The 21,403-nt window shown below is 46.6% G+C and overlaps 1 protein-coding gene across 1 annotated transcript in view; it reads right to left on the bottom strand.

The window, feature by feature from the left end:
- The window catches only part of CACNG4 (calcium voltage-gated channel auxiliary subunit gamma 4), a 43,720-nt gene extending 24,717 nt beyond the window's left edge, over positions 1-19,003 (bottom strand). Inside the window, exon 1 of the mRNA XM_015645442.1 lies at positions 18,696-19,003. Coding sequence (XP_015500928.1) covers positions 18,696-18,918 — 223 coding nt within the window. The 5' untranslated portion in view covers positions 18,919-19,003. The remainder of the gene's footprint in view (positions 1-18,695) is intronic.
- Positions 19,004-21,403: the final 2,400 nt, after the last annotated feature.

Below are 21,403 nucleotides of genomic sequence, written 5' to 3'. Positions count from 1 at the left end.
TTGTAGCCAGGGAAGCACTGTTTTCATTGGTTATAACTTTGGGCAAAAAAGCCTTACTTTGTGCTGAGCAGAATCGGCAGTGAGGGCAGTGGGAGTGGGAGCAAATCCTTTGACTTCTCCATGGCTTGTGTTCTCTGCTCGAGGATGGATGCCTGGTGGTTTATCAATAATGTGGGGGATTTATTGGCCAATCAGCCCTGTATGAGCAAACTTGCCTAATAATGGGCTAAGAAGAGAGACATGATCCTTGCAGAGTGGTGGAGTTCAACTCCCCAAGGGCCAGAGAGACTCCAGCTATTTCACATATTAATTAAGACTCTTCCACCCAGCCAAGGTTTGGAATTCTAGCTTGGTTTTCTGAATGGTTGAGGTCCTTTAAAACCACCTGGTACAAAAAGGAGGGACTGAAGGCTTTTTCTAAGCTTCCCAGCAACTTAGTTCCAAAAAGGTATATTCCTTTTCCCTCCTTCCCCTCCCTTTCCCCCCAGACCTTGCATGACTTCAAGGCATCAAATGTTAATGAAAGTTTGCCAGGCTTCAAGGGCTGTGAAATGGAAGTTAAAAATCCTGCACTATAGAATGGCTCTAAAAATACCCAGTCATGTCGAAACATCACCCTGCTCCGGCAGCCCTCCTGCACCCAGCAGCATGCAGCAGGGCTTTCTCTCCCAAATAAGCTCTGGACAAAGTTTGCCCAGTGACTGTGGATTACTTCTGCTCTACAGACTGGAATCACCGGGTTATGGCTGGTAAATACCTGCTGGAGAGGGAGGACGTGCAGCGTCACTGAGCTCCGGGAGGGATGGGCTGTGCACTCCTGCACTGCTGACTGCAGGGCTCAGAGAGGTGATGGCCAGCCCTGAGGATGAGCACAGCCCCAAACATCAGCCCTGTGGCTTGTGTCTGATGTCAGCCTGCTGTCCATGAGCTCCTGAGCTCTTCAGTGTCGTTTGTTGGCCTGGGCGCTGGGGTTTGCAGGCTGAGCTTTGAGTTTTCAGGCACAGCATCACCTAAACTCCTCTGCAGAGCTGCTCCTGCAGGCTCTGGGGTAGGAGAGCCGTGCCCTCATGAGACATCAGTGCTTTCCTGCAGCAGCTCCCCACAATCCCAACAGACATGGGCTGCTGACCTGCAACTGCTGGATACGCCAGGGGCTCCTTCATGGACTTCAGGGGGGCTCCAGCAGGGATAGTGCCATCCCCTTCTGCTTTAAATGTGTTTCTTCTTGGATTTTTTTTTTTTTTTTCCTTAAAAAATGAGTGTTTTCATGAGTGAGCACCTGGGAGCTGCTTTTCCCACACCACAGCCTCCTCTTCCTTCTCAGAGAAGTACAAAATCCTTTCTCCTGGTGAAGCAGACGAGGAGCCTGAGCCCCATGACTTGGATGGTGACTGGAAGCCCAATCCCAACAGGGAGTCTGAGCTGTTCCCATCTCAGGGAGGCTGTGACAGCTGCACCTCTGCATCACTCAGCACCAGGAGCCTCTGCTCCTGGGGGACAGCACTTTGCCTTTGGCCTCCAGCCACTCCAAACTACACCTCAGACCTCGGGAAGATGTCTGGACCCAAACCCTGGCTGTTCCCTGATGACCCCAGCCCACAGCACCAGACCCAAGGTGGGGTGTGTGGTCCAGGTGTGTGCAGAAAGTTTTGTGTCCCCAGGCCTGGCCAGGCTCCAGCCCTGTGTGAACACATTGCACAGCCTCAAATCGCTATTTTTGAGCCAGTCACTAGAAATAATTCATGTATGTGCAAGTTAAAATTCTGCTCAAAAATTACCCTCTGCCTCAGAGACTTAAAACCTGAGACATCTACAGAAGCAGATGCTGAATTTCATTTTACAAAGTTCTTTCAGGTTGTTATGGTAAGCTTAGAACCTCATCCTGCATTTCTTCACTTTAAGGATCTTTTCTTCATTCAAATATCTCCAATTTTAGTGCTGGCAGGAGCACTAAAGTGCAAGTGTTGTGAAAAATCTGCCCCTTTTACTGGACTAGATAAAGCCCAGTATCACTGAGATCCACGATATTTCTTATAGCAAAAGTTGAAGTAATAAACACTCAACTTTTAAGGACTTAAAATAAATTTCTGCATATGTCAATAATTTATTTGATGGTACAAACCCAGGTTTTGGAAAGCTCAAGGTGTAGGTTTGTGTGTGTTAACTGTGAGCAACAGTGCAAAAGGAAAATGCTTTTTCATCCATATGAGCTTCTGTAAAGTGTGTTCTATTCTTAGGAGAGTAAACATAACACACAAAAAATATGTAATCATTTAAACCTTGCAGGAAAAGAGGCAGGAGTGATGGGAACCTCTGAAATGATAAATGTATGAATTTATTCCACTGCCACTGTGGGGTTTTAAATTAGTTTTATTTTTCTTTTATTTCTTCTTGTTGACAAGCAGGGCTGCACTGCTCTGCAGATCTAATGTTTACAGATAAGGAAATATTGAAGGTCAAAAATTCTATTCTTAGTTATTCTTGTATAAGGTAATCTCCTTGTGCTGGTGACAATGCAGAGTGATCTCATGTCGCCATGGGTACCTGAATCATGCCTGTCTAACAGCCACATTCTCCATCCCCATCCCCTCCCCTCAAGTTCTTACGTAGAAAACCCAAAGATATCTCCAAGAAAAGCTTCATGTGTGATGCAAATGATGGACTGGAGCAAACACTTCCCTTTGAGACAGCTCACTGTGCCAGTGCCTCCCTCATGCACAGTTGGGGTGATGAATTAGTTTGCATTTGACTGTGACCAGGAAGAATTTTGCCAGGAATGCAGGCTGAATCCAACATGTTACGAGTGTTCATTTAATGCCTGCAAATAAATATCAAAATTCATCAGTTTAGAAGGGTAACTTTGTCCCTCAGATGGGTGACTTTGTCCCCATGGCAGCCTCACCCAGGGGGATGCAAACTGAGCTGGAATCCAGATGATGGGGGGGAGAAGTGAGAGCAGCATCACGGCAGATCGTGGCAGGGATGAGGCAGAAAAGCACAGAAGTGTGGCAAAAAGGTGAAAAAAACCACCAGAGAAACATTAATTATGTCTTCTCATGCCTGTAGGTTCATCTCAGTGCTCTAATACCCACAGGATGCAGCTTTCCTTGACAGTTTTGTAGCATCTAAAGGGAAGAAAAGAAACCAAAGAGGAAGCAAAGGGGGCCTTGGTGGTGACAGGGCTACAACTCTTTTTTTTCTGCCAGCTCTTCTCCCTGCTGCAGCATGGAAGCTTTTGGTCTCTGCTTTGAGCCGATGTGGATGGATCAGGCACATGAAAGACCAGCAGCAAAAGTTCCTAGAGGCTGACAGCAGGGCTGTGGATCAGGACTTCTGCATTTTCCCATAGCAAGGGAAGGGACTGAAGTCTAAATCTGGGTCTTTGTGCTCACAGTCTTGATAGAAACTTATTTTAAAGGGAAAAAAGAAGCCCACAACAAGAAGAAAAAGAATAGTCTCTGGGAAGGGGGGCTGAGCAGTGTGAGCTGCACATTCTTCTTAACATCAGGATTCCTTTTTTACTAAACCATTTCTGACCTCAGCAGTGTGCAGCAGGCAGGAAAACCAGGTTGGACTTGCAGCTTCTGGCAACAGGATAGAGGAAATCAGATAAACCAGCTTGTACCTACCACCTTGCTGTGAATTAGGGCTGTCCTTGTGTTTCACTTTTGTACAATCAATTTTCAGAATAAAAGCCTTTCTTCTACACGGCCAAGGGGTTTAATTCAACCCTGTAATAAATGGCCAGCTAACAATGGGCCAAACTCAGCTCGGATGTTGCTCTAGTTAATTAAGAAGAGTAACATCGGGGCTCAATTTGGCAAGGAGTGCGAAGTGACTGCCTTCAGAGGCAGGGAAGAAAAACCCTTGCTTAGCTCACTGCACCCAGCTCTTCAAATGCAAATTAACCTGTCAACATCTGCATGCAGCCACCCAGGACAGCTGCAAAAAGGAGCTCTCTGCTCCCAAAAGAAGGGCTGGAAATGTTTAGTTCCAAACAGCTATTTTCTAAAATAATTTCTAGTAAATAAGAATACATTTAAAGTGGTAAACTGAGCATCTGCTGCATGAAATGAATGGAGGACAGCATGTGAAAAGAAACATATGTCAAGTATGCACTTCAGATGCATTGACTACTTGCCTCCAAAACAGAGAGAATTTAAACATATTTGCAGGAAACACAAAAAAAAAAAAAATAAAAAAAAATAAATTTGCCTCTGCAACCCAAAGAAAAGCCTCAAATAACAGCACAAGTTCAGCTTGGCCATACCTTGGAAGGGAGCAGTCTGTTGGATTTCAGCTGCTGCCTGGCTTCTTTTCCTCAGGCACCTGTCAGGAATGCCAAGCCCAGGCGGCTTTTGTTGGGAGCAAACAATGTCCCTTTACCAGTGCATTTAAAAACCCAGAAACCACATCACTGCTGCAGCCAAACCCTACCAGATCTGCTTCACTGGAGGGAAGACAGAAAAGCACCCCTGTGCCTTTTGCCTTGTCTGCAGTGTAGGAGTTGGTGACATCCTGCCTGGGACCAATTCCGCGGGGCTCCAAGGGCACTGCTGCTGACTCAACCTCTGCCTTCAACACCCTGCAACTCAGGGAAATTGCATTTCAGTATTTCCTTGAGCCCATTATCCGCAGACAAAATCTCTGCTGACTTAACTGAAGCTCTTACTTACAAAACAAGTACAGGGTAAGGCCCTTTCAGAGGAGGAGAGGTTGGATTCCAGCTCTAAAGGGTGAGCTCCTCTTTGTGAAGCAGCGTGTGGGAATATTTTTCAGTATAAAAGGGCACAGGATAAACTCTGATGTCCCTTTTTTTTTTTTTTTTTTTTGGTCAGGGGGATAATCTCCATTCCAAAACTAGGAGAGGTGTCTGTCTGTCTGTCTGTCTGTCTGTGTGTCTGTCTGTGTGTCTGTCTGTCTGCTAAGGCTTTGCTAAGGGATTGGTTCTGCAGCCGTGATCTCATGGTGCAGCCATCTCCTGCGGTCCCCTCGGGAGGGAGGGAGGGGAAACAAGCCATGAGCAGCTTCTGCACAAACTGCTTTGCTATGATAATGTGGTGTAATTAAACAGGACTCCAAGATCCCAGAGTTATAAAAACCCATGGCTTGTACCAACACTTCTACTCATCTGTGGGTTTTCAGGCTGAATCAGGGCTGAGCAAAGAGATCACGAGAAAAAGATTTTTGACTCAGCTGGTGGAGTTGGTCCTGCTCACTTTGGCACATTGTAGCATCTTAATAACACAATTAAGAAGAAAAAAACAAAAAGAGAAAAATCTCTGGAAGATCCAGAAACCTACTGGTTCTCAAGGAGAGCCTCAAAATGGAGTTATCCCGTCCTGTCCTTCCTTTGCTTGGGTTTGCTTCAACACCTTTCCCCCCTGATTGTGGGAGTTCCATTTCCAGGAGCGAGGAGCTGCCATTGCCCTGGCTCTGAAGTGCCAGGGCCCAGCAGTGGGGCTGGGGCTGCATCCCCTTGGCTTGCAGGGCAGCACAGAGTTGCTATTGAGTGTGTGTCCACATGGCAACAGCAGCGGTGCTCCAAGAATTCCATTTCCACAGTCCCCCTGGGCCTTGCCTTGACATCTTCATTGTTCCACGGAGAAACAAAAAAAAATAAAAATCCACGGGTAGCGTAAATGCAAAGTGCAAAATACAGAACACCATAGGACAGGGTTACCTAATGGTTAATTTAGAAAGGAACATATCATTAAAAACGTATGAAGGTGGCTACATATTGATGCTGTATAAATATTTAAAGGGATGCCTCTCGTAAGGGCAGAGTTCCAAGCTATACCTAAAATAACGTGTGTGAAAGAAAATTAAAAGAATATTTCACCATTTGGACTTGTTTAATCTGCCTTGGAAAGGGTTTTTATGCCCAGCTACTGAACATTAGTATGGGAAAGGATATCAGAGAGAACTCATTTTTGGTGTAATTCTACCAAAGTCAGCAGAGTTAAACTGAAGATGATTTTTCTGGCCTTTTAAATAGAGTGTAATTTTCTCCATGGGTAGTTATTAAATGCTATTGAGAGAGACTGCGGCTGCTGTTGGAAGGGCTTTCTGGAGAGGTCACTCTGTCCCATGTGAACAGCACCAGCGAAAAACCAGGAGCTTTGTAGTTTTTACAACTTGAAGAGTTCCTGGAGGCTCTAACTCCACCACACGTCACTGCCTGACCCAAAGCTAAGAGCACACATCTATTCTGAGTTGAGATATCCTGGCTTGACATCCACTCCTACATCACAAGAATTCTGCCCGTAGAAATTGCTTAAAATATTGGAGGGGGCATTGCAAAAGAAATCTGTGAGGACATTTGGTCCATCTCTGTCAGGGAGGACATGTTCCTTAAATACACTTTCTGAGGCTCAACTGCTCAGCCTTGACATTTTGGGGCTGTTGGGGTTTGTGTGCTTTTCACCAGCTCTCCTAAGCACTGGCTGAGGTGGCCATTCCCTACCCTTGCTACTTGGGACCCAGATTCCTGCGGTCTTCTCTGCACAGGGACCAATTTGAAGGGTGTAAAAATGCCCAAAAGGTGCCTCCTGCATGGGCACAAGGCTGAATAAGTCCTAGACTAAAAGGTTCCTCTTTTGGGGGGGATTGGGAAGATGTCAGGATCTCTCAAAAGGCACCTCAAGGACCTGGATCTCCTGTGGATGGCTCTGCCCCTCTCGTGGAGCGCTGAGTGTGGGGCTGGGCAGAAGCCTAATGGGTTTTCCTCCTGCCTGCACAGCCAAGGACTCTGCCCTCTCTTGCAGAAATTAAGCTCAATCCTCAGGCAGAGCAGCAGCAAAATTTGGATCATAAATCAAGATAAATCTTGGTTTTAATGGGGGGCAGAACCCAGAGAATTGTTTAGCCATTTTACAAAATGCCTAACATCCTCTTGGGATGAAATGGGAACACATGAGACCTCATAATTTATATATGTATTAACTTCCCACTGGTGAAATTAAAATGCAAAATAGTGTCTCTAAACAAAACTGTGAAGCTCTGTCCCTTGAGAGAGTTAAAAATGAAATGGGCAAAGCATCTCCCACAGGATCTATTCTTACCCTTGTAGGACTTTGGGCTGGATCGTAGGTATTTTCTTTCTCACAGCCACAATGCTGAGCTCCAAGAAAGGATTTGTCTGTGCAATACAGTGAAGCTCAGCAATAATTACCCATTGTGCTCTGTGATGAGCCATCCCTTTGGTTCTTCAGTAACCCGTGCACCTGGACTTCAACTAAAACCAAATAATATGCACAGAAAACATTTTTATGTAAGAGGAGGTGAACATCACTAAAAATCAGAGAGCCTTTGTATGGCATGCCAAACTGCTGAAGCGAAAAAATGTCTTCAGTGAAAGGGCTCAGATGTGAGCATGTTTCAGTGCACAGCTCCAGGAAAAACTCTGATAATAAATGTGAGCTTGTTATCGTTGCTTTTCAGTGGGAAGTAAAGCCGGAAGCAGGGTCGTGCTGGCTAATTGAAGCTTACATTTCCATTCAAGCACTGCATTTTAATTATAAACTGGTGACACAAGTGTCACTTAGTTCCTACCCTGTTTTAAGTGTGCACACGTACAAAAAATATTTTCGGTTATTAATTTATTCTTGTGATCATATTCATTATCCTGCATTATGTCTACCAGGCACGTGTCTAATGACATGTTTGATACATGCTAATTCTTATGCCTCTTTTAATACAGAGCTTGCACAGACATTTTAGGCTGAGCACGGTGCCAGTTGGCCACCAAAACAGGTGCACATTAATGCTATAAAATCAGCATTAGGAGCTGTGTACCCATATTCTGGCCAGCTGCAAGCACTTGCTCAGCCCTCCCGGGGCACAGCAGTCATGCCAGAAAATGGGATAACCTGTGGGAGTAGCTGCATCCAGTGCTGATGCCTGGAGATGCTGATGGTGAGGTCCTGCTGCCCAGGTCTGGCCCTGATCCTGGACCAGGATCCAGCTCTGGCGTGTGAGCTGAGCGTGCTTGGCTCTTTGTGTGGCCAAAGCCCTGGGTTAATGCTTAAAATTCAGGTGGAAAATTTCTGGCCTGTTTTTCCTTCCCTATGGGGTTTTTGTGCTGTGCCCAAAGAATGTCTCCAGCTAGAACGCTGCCATTTATACACAGAAATTAAAATAAAATGAGCAAAAAGGTCACTGGGAAATGGCTACCAAGAGACACCGGGTAAGTCATTAAAAAATCAGACCAGGAGCACAAGTGAAAACAAGGGAAATATCCCTAGAAAGCAAATTATGAAGGTAAACCTCTTTCAAAGGCATGGGATGGAACAGGATAGCTGTGGTTTTCCCCTCTTAATTTGCTACCAAACTATAAAGAGGATTTTGTTTTAATAAGCACAACCGTAGCGGGACATTGCAAATGAATTGTTCCAACGGCTGTAATTAGAAGTGGTGCTGTGAACATCATTCCTAAATGCTGCATGGTTTATTTCAGGTCTTGTATCTTTAAGGATCCCAAAGCACCTCGGAACCATCTGCTTTTGTCAGAGCTAAAGGCAAGGACAAGAGCACAGCAAAACGTGCAGGGCAAAGGAGAAACACTTCCCATCCTCTGGAGCAGAACACAGGATGTTTAATCTCACAGTGAGCAGATATTGGCATAGCCTTGGATAAATATCTTTTGAAACACCCAAGTATCTTAAAAAATGAAATTTAGTTGACTCTCAGTGCAATGTAAGCGTGGATAGAGGTTGGAAGCCTCACCCTTTGGAAAATCTGCTCACTGTCTCAGAGCATCTTTTTCGACTGACAGAAATGTGTTTTCACAGTGGGCAGGGCTGGGGGGACATGGACCAGCTCTGATCAAACACAAGGTGGGAACATCCAAGCAGCTCCAAGCAGGAGCCAGGAAAGTCAGCCTCTTGTTCATTGGCTTGGGTTCAGTGTGTGCAGAGGGGCTTTTGGACTGGAGCTGTCTGTGTCCTACTGCTCCATCTGGAAGGGGTCAGTCTGTCTGCAAAGAGCACTCTGGTGACCCCCAAATCACAGTCATGGCAAATAACTGAGCCCCTGCTGGCTGGCAGAAGGATGAGGGTGAGGATCCAACTGGTTTGGGTTAACAACTCGGTTGTAAGAAACATTTCCTAACTGCTACTGAGCTCCCAGATTTATTAGTTGATGTTTTATCATGTTTAGGAGAGCTCTGTTTGGTACTGATGTTTTCCAACAGTACCCCAATAAAACCCAGTTGAAAAGGTTACAATTGTTCCTGAGCTCCAGCTGTACTGAATGAAGTGCCTTCAGTCTGGTGTACAGAGTGGGAACAGGAGATGTTAAATCTGGGGGAAGCAGAGTCTGGGGCTCTCCCTCTGCAATGGAAATCAAATTCCTGAAGTTTTGGTAGTTCACAGTGGCCTGCAAATCACCTTCCCACACTCAGCAGAACCATACCTGGAGTTTAGCAATGCATTTTGGACTATTGGCTTCACTGGCTCCACTACCAGGGCTCTGTTCAGTGAATTTGAGGGATTCAACCCTGTTCACAATCCCCGTGGATGAAAATGTGATGTGACACAATGCAACTTGCTGTTTCATCATCTGGCTAAAACCAATCTAACACACAAAGAAACCAAGTCTAGAGAATTTTGCATTAAAATATATGCATTATGTAAAGGAGCACAGCTATGGTTTACTTGAATTTAGAATATCCACTGGACAAAGATGATTAAAGCCCACTACTGCCATTAGTGAGTCATGCACGGAGGAGTATCACAAACTTTCATATCTGGATACCTTTGAAAGTTCAAATAATAAATAGTCACAAGGTCTTCCAGCATTGAGAGTCTGTTATTTCATTTGCTTGCAGGCAGTTGAATGCTGGGGGCTGAACTCTAAAAAACCCCAACAGCATGACAATTCTTCCAATAAAATCATCCAGTGCCTCGCTATCAGCTATCACTGATAGCTAGTGAGCTGTGAGATAGGTGTGCACAGCTCTGATAGGTATTTGCAATAAGTTATAGTTTAGATTTGATTACATTTAGGCAATGTTCCTCTGGCAAGATCCTATTTCAAGTCATAATTGTGACATGCCATGGTTCCTTTTTAATGCCTTGCAGCACCAAGAGATAAACTGTGCCTCTGGGATGCAAGGAAGACAATAACAACCCCAGTGTTATTGAATGCTATATATTTGGACAGGAGAAAATATCCAGTCATCCATATTCTACACAAAACTGCATCATTTAAAAAGTATAAATGGGAGACAACTGATCTGAAACCCCGGTAGAGAATTGGCAGTGACTTAAAACTGGTTATTAACTTAATCTGAAAAAACCATCCTGGCAGCTAAACAAGGGTGCTAATTCCTGCTTGAGCTGGGTCCCTCTCCCACTCAAGCAGGGGATGTTCAGTGCTTCTGAATATCTGAGAAACATTTGGCATTATCAAGCTAACAGGACTGGCTAAGTGAGAAACATTCAAAGGGCACAACTAAGTGGCACAATTCCAAAACAGCAATTAAAAGGCGGAATGCTTGAAAAAGAACAATAAAAGAGGTTAATTTGTATCAGGGCTTGGCAATTGGTACAGGAAATACTGTAATTCCATAACGTTCTCTCCCTTCACCCATCTCTTTATACCATTACTGTGTGTTTATAATCTATCATTCCTTCATGGATTACATTTGACAAGAAATGACTCAATTCTGTTGAAGAAGAATTTACAGGGTTATTTGTTAAGTAGGCAGGAGCCTGGATAAATCCTGGGAAACAAGTGAAACAGGTAGAGGAAAAGAGAACCCAGACTATCCCTTTGGACAGGTAAGTGATTACACGTTTTTCATTGGCAGGATGGAACAGAGATGGTCAAGAGTTAAGAAGAGAAATGAAAAATCTTAAATTTCTACCTAGGGCAGTATCTACAGATTTTCTAGAGAAGGACTCATGCACTGTCAGCAAAGGGCTAATTTCAAAGGTATCTCTTTAGCAGAAGGAAGGTTACAACATTTCAGCAAGGGGAGGAAAAAAGAGGAAGAGAACAAAGCTGTTGAGAGGATGCCACGGGAAGGAGGAGAAAGAAGGGCTGGACTTTCTGCCAGGCTAAATCAAGAACTGCTTCAACGCTTCCACTGCATTTGACTCCCAGCATGCAACAACTGGCAAAAATGCCCCCAGATCTGAAGGGAAATCTAGCTAAGTCTGTCTAGGCTGGGCTATCCATCCTGCAGGCAGCTTGCCCGGAGGCTTGCTATTTTGAGATAGTAGAGAGGCCACTTGTCATTAATATTATGATAAATCTCAACATAGAGAAAGCCTCAAATGTTGCTGTGGTCCCCAGCACCTCTGTGTGCCCCTCAAAAGTGTCACAGCCACACTGAAAGAAAAAATACAAGCTGAATGCCAGGAAAGAGTCACATTCCACATCAAAATGTTGAAGAGAAAATGAACTGATGTACTTCAGTAGTGGAAGCAAATAACCAATAAGGGGAAGAACTATCTGGGAGTAGAAGAGGGAGGACAAAATTTATTGCAATTTAACTGATCAAAACACAGAGAAAAAGTGAGATGCTTCAGAACAAGGCAGAAAAAAACATGAAGTCCTGCCCAGCACTGGTGCTGTCTGCTGCAAACACCCTTTTGTTCTGAAGTCATAAATGTGTATCAGCCTCTCAGACATATGGGCAGTTGTGCATTTATCCTGTTTATTTTACTACTCCTGTGCATCCTGCCTTGCCATCTGTTGGGAAGAATTTGGATGCTGAACCATAAGTCTGAGACATAATAAATACCAGTAAACAGAAATCTAAAATGAAGATAAGCACCAAGTAATGTTTGGAAGCAGGACCCGTTTTTCAGTTTGATAGTTTGATTTATTTCTTGAGATGAGTCTTGGCTCAGAAAAGAAGGACCAGCAGGAAAAGGTCCAATTGAAGGGACAAATTTGTGATCCCTTCTCTTATATTGGCTTTATATTGGCACAATTCCACCGCCTTCCTAGAAAGCAGTTAACTTTACGTAGGTGGAGAATGAGACTTAATCCTGTCCCTCAAGGAAGACATGCTTAAACACCAAATATTGCATGTATAAAACATAAGTTGCAAGCAAAACGCTTCAAACCCAGTTAAAGCCGTGTTCATGCATCTTCCCCGAGCTGGGCAGCCCTCTCGCCGTGTCCCAGTTTCTCCACATCTTCGTTTCCATTTTATTATTAGAATGAGAGGGAAGTGGGTGGAAAGGAAGCACAGTTATCCCTCCCAGTCAGGGGCAGGAAGATAAAGTAACAGGCCCCAGATCAAGCAGGAAACCTACAAAAGCCCAGAGCCACAAGCTCATCATCATCCTCCTCCTCCTTCCTCTCCATTTTCAGTTTGGGGATACAGAAATTCTACAGAAATTGCTGTTCTTTAACACAGAAACCACAGAGACACCAACTAAATATCTGGGAGCTGAGAGGTGTTAATAACAGGCTTTAGATTACACTCAGTACCTAAGTACTCCTACCTCCTCAAAGGAATTAGAGATGAGATGAAAGCACTTGCTTCCCTTCTTAATATTTCTTCCTTTTTTCCTCTTTTTCTGGAAAAACACACAAGACTACAGGATGGAGATATCAGGTACACTCCCCTTCTCCCTGAGTTTTTTATGAGGTCTTTTGCACCTGCCAAGACTGACTGAAGCTACAGGTGGGACAGCACGACCTGAGCAGAGGTGCCACTGTGTGACCCAGCAAATGGGCCAGGATGTACTGGAGGAATAATCACTGTTGAAATTTCACAGGAACAAGAAAACCACATTGTTGTATTGACTTGTTTTACCAGTTTACACTGGTGAGGGTCAGTAGAGCTGCCAGAATGCAGGGCAAGCCCTGGCAGGATGTAAAAAGAGCAATAAAGCCCATGGCAGAAGGTCAGTTAAAGGTAACAGTGCTGGACGAAGCCCAAAGACTGCATTACATCATTGCAGAGGTCCCCACAAACCCCAAAATGAGTTACTATGGCTCTGACAGATCCTACCACAAATGCCATCTGTCAAGTCCTCAGAACATGCAGTGTAACTATATACAGAATAAAACAGTAACTGCAGCACAACACAGCCACGAGGATCCTGTTTGTACAACCCAACGCCTCCTTGACTCTTCACAAAACATTTCTGAAACCTCCCCAGAACAATCCTGAAACCGAGGTGAGATTAATATTCCCCACACTGCATCCTGCACAGCAGAAAGAGCTTTCCAGCTGGATTACAAATGTGCTCTCATTGGTTTGCAGCCTTCAGGGAACACCATGAACACACACACAGTCTTTGGGATCCAAGTTTTGCACTGGGATATCTGACATGCTGAGAGCCACCGAGGAAAAACCAAAACCTTCGTGTAGCCTGATAGCTCCCTACCGGCAATAGAGTAGATCGAGTTCAAGAAAGCAAATTAATTCATTAAAGTGACATATATTCAGTCAATTAGCTTCAGATCCCTGTTTCATAGAGCAGGGAAGAATGGATGTTTTGTGACATCAATAAGATCATTTGAGAGCCTCTGTACAAATGTTCAAAGAGGTGCATTGAGACACACGCTTTTCTTTTTTTTCTTTTTTTTTTCATTTGAGATTAGATAATACCTTAACCCATCCCCTGCTGACAGGTCCTCCAGCACCAAATTTCTCAGTATTTTTAAGTATTTTATACTATGGACAATATTTCAAAGGGAGTGAACTCTGTGTCCATCTCCAAATTCAGAAACTCTAACAAATGGAATGCTTGTGAAAAAAAAAATAAATAAAAAATTAGCCTAAAATGTTCTTAGTTGCCACCAAAACTTCTCTGCTTCAGCCAGGCTTGCAAAGCTGACATTTGAGTGCTAAGAATTGCTCTTAAAAACAGTGAATAAAGCACATGGACCTTCTTGAGCTTGAGTTTCATCAAGGAAATGGAGATGGTATGAGCAGGATGCATGGACTGAACAAGTGCAAACATGGTCTGAATCTCAGCAAAGTCCTTCAATGATGGGTTTATGTTTGCATTGAAGGATTCATGGGTGAAAGCTCACTCTTCAGGAGTGCAATAATACATATATATTGTCCTAGAAACAGGCTACAGCATCCCAAACCAAGTTTTTCAGAGCAGAGACACCCATCTGTGTATTCTCCCTTTGCAACCACTTTTCTCAGTGTGAGCACAGGCTCATGTCCCTGCACAGACTGAGAAGAGCAACCACCTCTTAATGTGCCTCAACCTCCAAGGCTGATCTTAGGGTGATTTAACATTTACTCCACACCAAATAACACTTTGGCCACAGCGCTGGAATAAAAAGTCCGCGTTGTATTCAGTTTATTTCACCACAAACAGTGGTGGGTGCTGGAGCTTCATAGCTGTGCTTGGAGAATACTAAGGAATATTCATTCTTTTTGGATGAGCCATGAATTTGCAGCATTGATGGATAGCAGCCTGCCTTTATTTGCTTGCCTCAAACATTGGTATAAGCATTTTTATTTTGTTTTCAGGAGTATCCATGGAAGCAGCGCATGCGGGTGCCGCGGTTCCCGTGTTTGTGCGCATTCATCCAAGCTGGAAGACTCACAAATAATTGTGCAAATGTGTGTTTGTGCAAGTTTTCAAAATCATAAATGATTTACTCAATCCTTCCTCCCCATTATGAACGTTCCAGCCAGGAAGGACACGTGGGGCCCACGTGAATTAAATAGCCAATTGCACCACTTGAAAAGTAAATGGCAAACAGGGAATGCTAAAAGCAGTAGACACAATGGGTTCAAAGAGATTCATGTGCTGAAGTGTTTAATAAAATACTCTTTGAATAAATTTAAATTACAAGTACATTACTTGATTTCCTATCTTGATGTCACAGAGCCTGCAGAGCGCTCTATTGTGAGCTGTCCTATTAACTTCAGCACGATTGTTCACCAAGATAAGCAGTTTCAGTGGATAAAGTGGTGTTTTTAACATTGTTTTTTCCTAGGCAAATATTTTAATCAGATCCTCCTCGTGAGTAAGACTGTGCGAGGCTTACGAAGCTGTGCCACACATTTCCCATAGGAACAGGGCTGCTGGGAAATCAGAGTGATTTAATCTCCCTTTCTCAGCTTAGACTGACCACAACATGGTCACTCACAGGACACAGCCTCTGCTGTGTTTGCAAGACCCTGCTCTGACCCCAGAGCTTGTGAGAGCCACCACAGCTCCAGTGTGGACATGGGAACAAACAGCAGCCAGAAATGGGGCTGGCTGGCTCTTGTTGGGAGTCTGTGGGCTGGGGTGCAGGTTTTGGGTTGATTGGTGCATGGTGGCTCTGTCAGAAACTCCCTACTCTGGTGACATTTGAACTTCAGCTGCCACAGCTGCAGCTACTGTGGTTGTCTTGGGCCCAGAAAACCAAACTCCAGCTTTTCCAGGGAGCCCTGGGCCATCTGCAGAGGCTCAGCCACTTCTGTTCTGCACATCCACACCAGGAACCATTTCACTTTCCCACCGAAGGCAATTACCTTGGATACAACTTTTAAAAATCCACGCAGAAACAGCGCAATTATTTAAAATCCACTCAATGAACCTCCTACCTTCACCTTTGACAAACACGCTGAAAGAACAAAATTGGGATTAGACAGGCAAGAGTTTGACTGATGTATCATTAACTCTGCTTCTTGAGTGACTAAGCTCCATAGTAGTATCAACTACTAGTACTGAAACATGATTTCATCCCTGCAGCTCCAAACAAAGATAATATGCTTGATCCCTAAACTGTATCACTCCAATTATGATGCCAATTTGTTGTAAAATATTGTTTCAAAGGAAAACAGGAAAACATTGAGGAGCACCTGATAATTGAATTATAAGGTTATCCTTTTACACCCTGTTTCAGCAATTCTGTTTGAAATCTTGGAACTGGGGCTACAGAACAGGTGACTGCTCAAAATCCAGCATACAGGTTGTTTTATTGATAGAGTTCAGAAACATTTTACTGGGAAATTTCAATTGGCCTGAAATTTGCTCAGCAAAATGCTTTAGGTATGTCAAAAGCAATTTCAGAGCCTGTTTAAGGCATTTTCATCTTCTGCACATTTGTGTCTCAGATTTGTCTTTTTGACATGAGGAAAATGGCAATAAAGGCCATTAAAATAAATTAAGGACGTTTAAACCATTATTTCTTCAAAACACCAGAAGATTTCTAAAAATAGCTTTGAAGCCAAATCATTTAATCACATATAAAAATCCATGACTGAAGTTATTTTCCTGCTATGTATCTCCTCAGAACTGCAATATTACCTTTAGATTACTAAAAGACTCAGCCACTTCAAATGAGCGAGGCTCTGAAATGGTCAAGGGAGGGTTGTTTTAAATCAGCTCCTAGAAATGGTTTTATTATTTTATAAAACAAAGGCATGGTTCCATGTTGAAATCCAAATCCCATGGCATGGTTTAAAACATGAATAATTTACTGTATCTATAGATTTTATCTTACAAAACAGAACATACTGAAAAAGGAGGAGAGAATGTAGTCTCTGCTCCTCAGCTCTGAGAACAGATGACAGCTTTCTCAAATTGGGCATTCTTAGCACATATTTGACAACTTTAAAAATTGTAACTTTATAATTTGATTATGAGCATTTGAATTTTGAGCAGAACAGCTCCCTCGCTGTCGGATTGATGTGTCCCATGAAACGCCTTTTTATCCCCCAAAGTGCTGGGGGTTTGAGCTTCCCTTGCACACAGCTCCTGGCTGTTCAGCAAGAACCCTGGCGAGTGCCAGGAGGGCACCGGCGCTGCCCAGTGACGCAGCCACACTGGAGCTCGGCCGCCTTACTGGGAGCTGCTTCAGCACTGCCCCCTCAGCTCCCCTGACTGCTGCTCTCCTAAATAAAGTTCTGACTTAAGCCCAGGTGAAATCAAGGCAGAAATCCCACCAGTTTCAGTCAAAGCTGCGCCTCACTTCTATGAGTGGTGTTACTGGGAGACCGCACAGGAATGCTGGCATTGGGAAGCTCAGGGATGTTTCCTGGAGGTCACAGGTCCAGTCTAGCTGAACAAGCTCAGCAACTCCTGCAAGATGCAAACAAACTTATTTTCCATGAAAACGGAGGCTGAAGACACTTAGAACAAGCTCAGTGAAGATCAAAAGATTCAGTTCAAGTGGAGGATGCTCAGCACCTCTCAAGCAAACTCAGGAGCTCTCAGATGCAAACCCTCTTTTTCCAGGTGCTGTAAAAGCCCGTGCTGAGTGTTAGATTTCCTTTAAGAGTCATAAAGCCAAGCATTGCTATTACCCATAAACCTTCACATTTCAATAATTCTTTCTCTCTTTAGCATCTAAAAATATTTCCTTTTCCTACAGCTCTTCTATGTATGCCTACTATTACTAGGTAGCAAATCCGGTATTTTAAGAGAAAAATCACATTACAGTGCAGCCTTAAATCATTAGCCAAAAGAGAAGATGAGAACAGACGTGAGAAAGAGGTGTTTTCTACCACGCCACAGCCTGTTCTGTGGAGGAGAAAAAACCCATCTGAACACAGCTGCGACTCTGAACCGGAGCTGGGCTCGTCTGGGCTGAGCCGTCTGTCAGTGGGAACACGGCACAAAGCCGGGTTTGCGAAGTTCCCGTGTGCTGAGCCGAGCTGATGGAACGAGGTGCAGCCCTGTGGGGAGCGGGGCTCCGCTGCCCCACGCCCCCGAGCCGCAAAGCAGCTCGGCACAAGTCACCCGTGTTCCTCTGCTCTCCCTCTCCCCCACATCTCCCGTTCCTCCAGCACCACGGAGGCTCTGCCGGCCGCTCACAGGGAGAATGGGCCAGCAGGTGAGTGAGGGGCTTCAGAGCCACCGTGGCCGCGGCCCCGCTGCCAGCGCACGTCCCTCTGCCGGGGATGTGCCGCTTTCCCACGGCCGGAGCCCCGCGCTCTCGGCTGACAGATGTTGTTTCCCGTCTGGGCTCTGCGACCCTCTGTGCCAAATCCTCGCAACACCCATGTGCTTCTTTGTCCCCGCAGTTACCGCCGCGCCTTCTCCACAACTCCATTTTCGGAGCGGGAGCCACATGTTCGGCCTGTGCGGGGAGCGGGGTCCGAATGCCCCGCTCGGCCGCCAAAGCACGCATCTTTTTATTGTTCCTATCCTCAGCCTGACCCTCGGGCTGTGCCAAGGAACCCCGAGTCCACACTGAACCACCCGAGCGGTGGCAACACCCCCTTCACCCGAGCTCCCGGTGTGTCTGTCTGGGGGCAGACTGGGACGAACTGGAGTTGCCGCTGTCCTGCCCGAGAGCAGCGCTTGAGCTCCAAAGCTCCCAAAGCCAAAGTCCCGGGGGAAAGGAAGGGGGCGGGGGCCCATCCTCGAAGCCTGCAGGGTTCAGGTGCGCCCTAAAGCACCCAAAGCCCCGACCTCGCCAGGAGCCCCCAAAAGCCCCGAAGCCCCGGCGATGGTCGCGGAGCGAGGTCGCCCCCCTGGGCAGCGCTCCCCTGGGCAGCGCTCCGCATCCCGCCGCCGGTTCCCATGGCAATGTCGGAGATGCCGGTTGCCACGGAAACGCCATCCTCCTCCTCGGCCGTGTCCGAGGCAGCGGCGCGGCTCCGGCTCCGGCCCCGGCTCCGGCTCCGGCTCCGGCGGGGCTCAGCCCGGCGGCTCCGGCTCCAGCTCCTGCCGGGCTCTGCCCGGGCGCTGCCCGGCGGCTCCGGGAGCGCAGCCGGGTCCCCCCGGGAAGTTGCTCCCCCCTCCCCGGCGCGGCCCCGGTACCTTCGAGGCAGCAGATCCTCCAGAGCCCCGAGTGCGTGAGATCGCCCCGCGCCTTCCGCGGCGGCCCCTGCGCCTCGTCCGTCGTGATGTTGGTGCCGTTGCAGATGTGGGCGCTGGAGTAGAGCCAGTAGTCGGTGCCGATGGCGATGGCCATGAGGCTGAAGGCGGCGAAGGCGCCCACCGTGGTCAGCAGCATCTGGACGCCACGGTCACACCACACCATGGTGCTTCATAGTCCCCGCACGGGCGCGGGGGGCCGCACGACACCGCCCGGCAGCCGCCGCGCCCGCGGGAGGCTCCGAGTCACGGGGCGGGGGGCGGGGGCCGGGCGGGGGGAGCCGCTGCCGCCGCCGCGGGGCCGGGCTCCGCCGCCGGCCGCGCCCCCGCGCACCGCCCCGGCCGCGCAGGCACCGGGCACGGGCGGAGGGAGGCGGCGAGGGAGGGGCGGCCCGGCCGGCACCGGAGGCACGGAGCCCTCCCGACACCCCCGACGTGACGCCGCCCCGCCGGGGAGAGCCCGGCCCCGGCCCCCGGTGCGCGCCCGCCGAGCGTCGCTCCGGTGCTTCGGTCTGAGCGGGCTCCGCCGCGTCTGGCGTGTTCCATCCCGGGGAACGTGCTCCAGGCCGGTTGGACGGGGCTAGGAGCCGCCCGGTCTAATGGAACGAGATGGACTTGAAGGTCCCTTCCAACCCAAAGCATTCTGTCGTCCCATGGAATTCCCAGGGGACGAAGGTGTGAGTGTGAAGCAGGCTGGTTCTCGATCCTGCGGGACGCCAGGATCTGTCTGGAGAGCAGGGAGGTCTTGCCCACCCTAGAGGTGCAAAGCTTTGCACCTTCAGTGCTCTTTCTTGGGTGGGTTCTGCACACCTTCCTTCTGCTGCATGGGCTGCCCTGGAAATCACCGTGGAAACGGTGCCAAACACGGTGGGGATGAGGCGTCGCAGTTCCAAGAAGGTGCCCACATTGCCAGGGAGCCATAGCAGAGCCATCAAGGGGGTATAGCCACGATTTCCCCCTGCAGCCTCACTCTAATTACACAGGGAGGTGGTAGGCAAGTATTTGGGTTGCTGGTTTGCTCCTGTTTGGAAGGGTGTGGAGACAATCCAGCACCTGAAAATATTTTTCCTTGGAAAACCAAGGGGAGAAATATCTACACCATTTTTGTCGCGCTATCCTGTCTTCCACCCCTCACTCTCATCACCGCGAGTTGACAAGTCGGTCCTGCCTCCACCTCATGCAAGTGACAAGCCAGATGAATGGGAAGGCTTCCTGATCAGCTAATGCATTTGTGTGGAGAGAACGTGGCAGCACACCAGTTTTATGTATATGAATTAGGGAGTGGGAGGACAAGAGCTACAAACCTCGAGAAATACAGTGCTCTTGCCGAGCAGTGCGTGGATGGCTGCAGGTGCTTGTGTGACTCCAGTGCTCAGCATACCAACGCAGAGAGGCTTTTCAGCTGCTCGTCCATTTCAGAAAAAAAACAACTGGGAGAGCAAAAAGCAAATACAAATTAAAAGCTGGTCTTTATTTTGCAGAGACCTTGGCAAATTGCTCAGACATGAAGCCTATAAACATAGAACAGCTCCAAAGACAGATGCTTGGTTTAAAAATGTAAATTACACTTTTCTTTTCTGTTGTGGTTTGTAGGTGTATCAGTGCCTTTGCAAAAATCACCTTCTAAATGAATGTCTCCATTAGGGATGGAAGAATGAAATCAGGTAAATTCAAAAGCAGAGTGAAACCTCCTTCCGAAAAACTGGATTGAGCATTTAAGTTTAATGAGGTTCAACAAACTTCTCATTTGAAATATATGTTTGTACCTCTGGGCTTTGGGGGTTTGGACAGAGTGGGGAAATGAGATACTGAAACAGCAGGAGAGAAGCTATTTCCATAGCTTTTTAAACCTATCAAGCCTTAATTAATATTATTTATTTGTATTACAGTATTGCTGGGAGAGATGCTTTTGGCTGGAGCAGAGGGAGGGGGAGGGCTGTACCCAGAGCAGGGATTCCACATGGCACTGAAACGTCCTCCTCATCCTCCCAGGACACAGGAAGGGTGGTGGCTGCTCTGGTGGGTTCTCAGCAGGCTCCACCAGCAGAAAGGGGACTCTCAGCACCAGGGTTTCCCCGGGCTCAGAGCCACCAGCCCCGCAGCAACGCTCCTATTGACGGTGCAAGGTAACAGCACATTAACAGCATTTATTAATAAAATATCTTTGCTCCTTTTCCTCCCCCTCCCAGTTTGGTAAAGAAGACATCTGTTTCTGTTTCTCCTGCCCCGGGAGAAATAACTCAGGCTCCTAAAGGGTTACAGAGTGGCATCCAAGGCAGGCAATCATTTTCTGCCCAAGCTATCTTCTTTAGTTTAAAAATGTTCTCTATTCTTTTGAAATGCATGAAGTAGATTGTGGGAGAGCTAATATTATATTCCACTACAGAAAGCTGGTGGAGTATTTTACATTGATGTCTGGCTCTAGTGATTTTCTAAGGATTTTGAATTCATTAAATCCAACCATTGAATAATCTCCATTCGTGGCGGAAGGAAGGCAAAAGTGCTTACGCTCTTCAACAGCAGAAAAGCGTGTAGTCTTTTCTTAAACACCAAATCTCTCTGACCCACTGCATGCAGCACAGGTTGCCCACCATGTCACATTTGATTTGCAGGCTTTGCTTATGATACAGCCTTATAAAACTGCCATTGAA

Source organism: Parus major, chromosome 18 (assembly GCF_001522545.3).
Source record: "Parus major isolate Abel chromosome 18, Parus_major1.1, whole genome shotgun sequence".
Taxonomy (NCBI): Eukaryota; Metazoa; Chordata; class Aves; order Passeriformes; family Paridae; genus Parus; species Parus major.
Note: the sequence above shows the minus strand (reverse complement) of the source record. Positions and strands in the feature narration are given on the sequence as shown.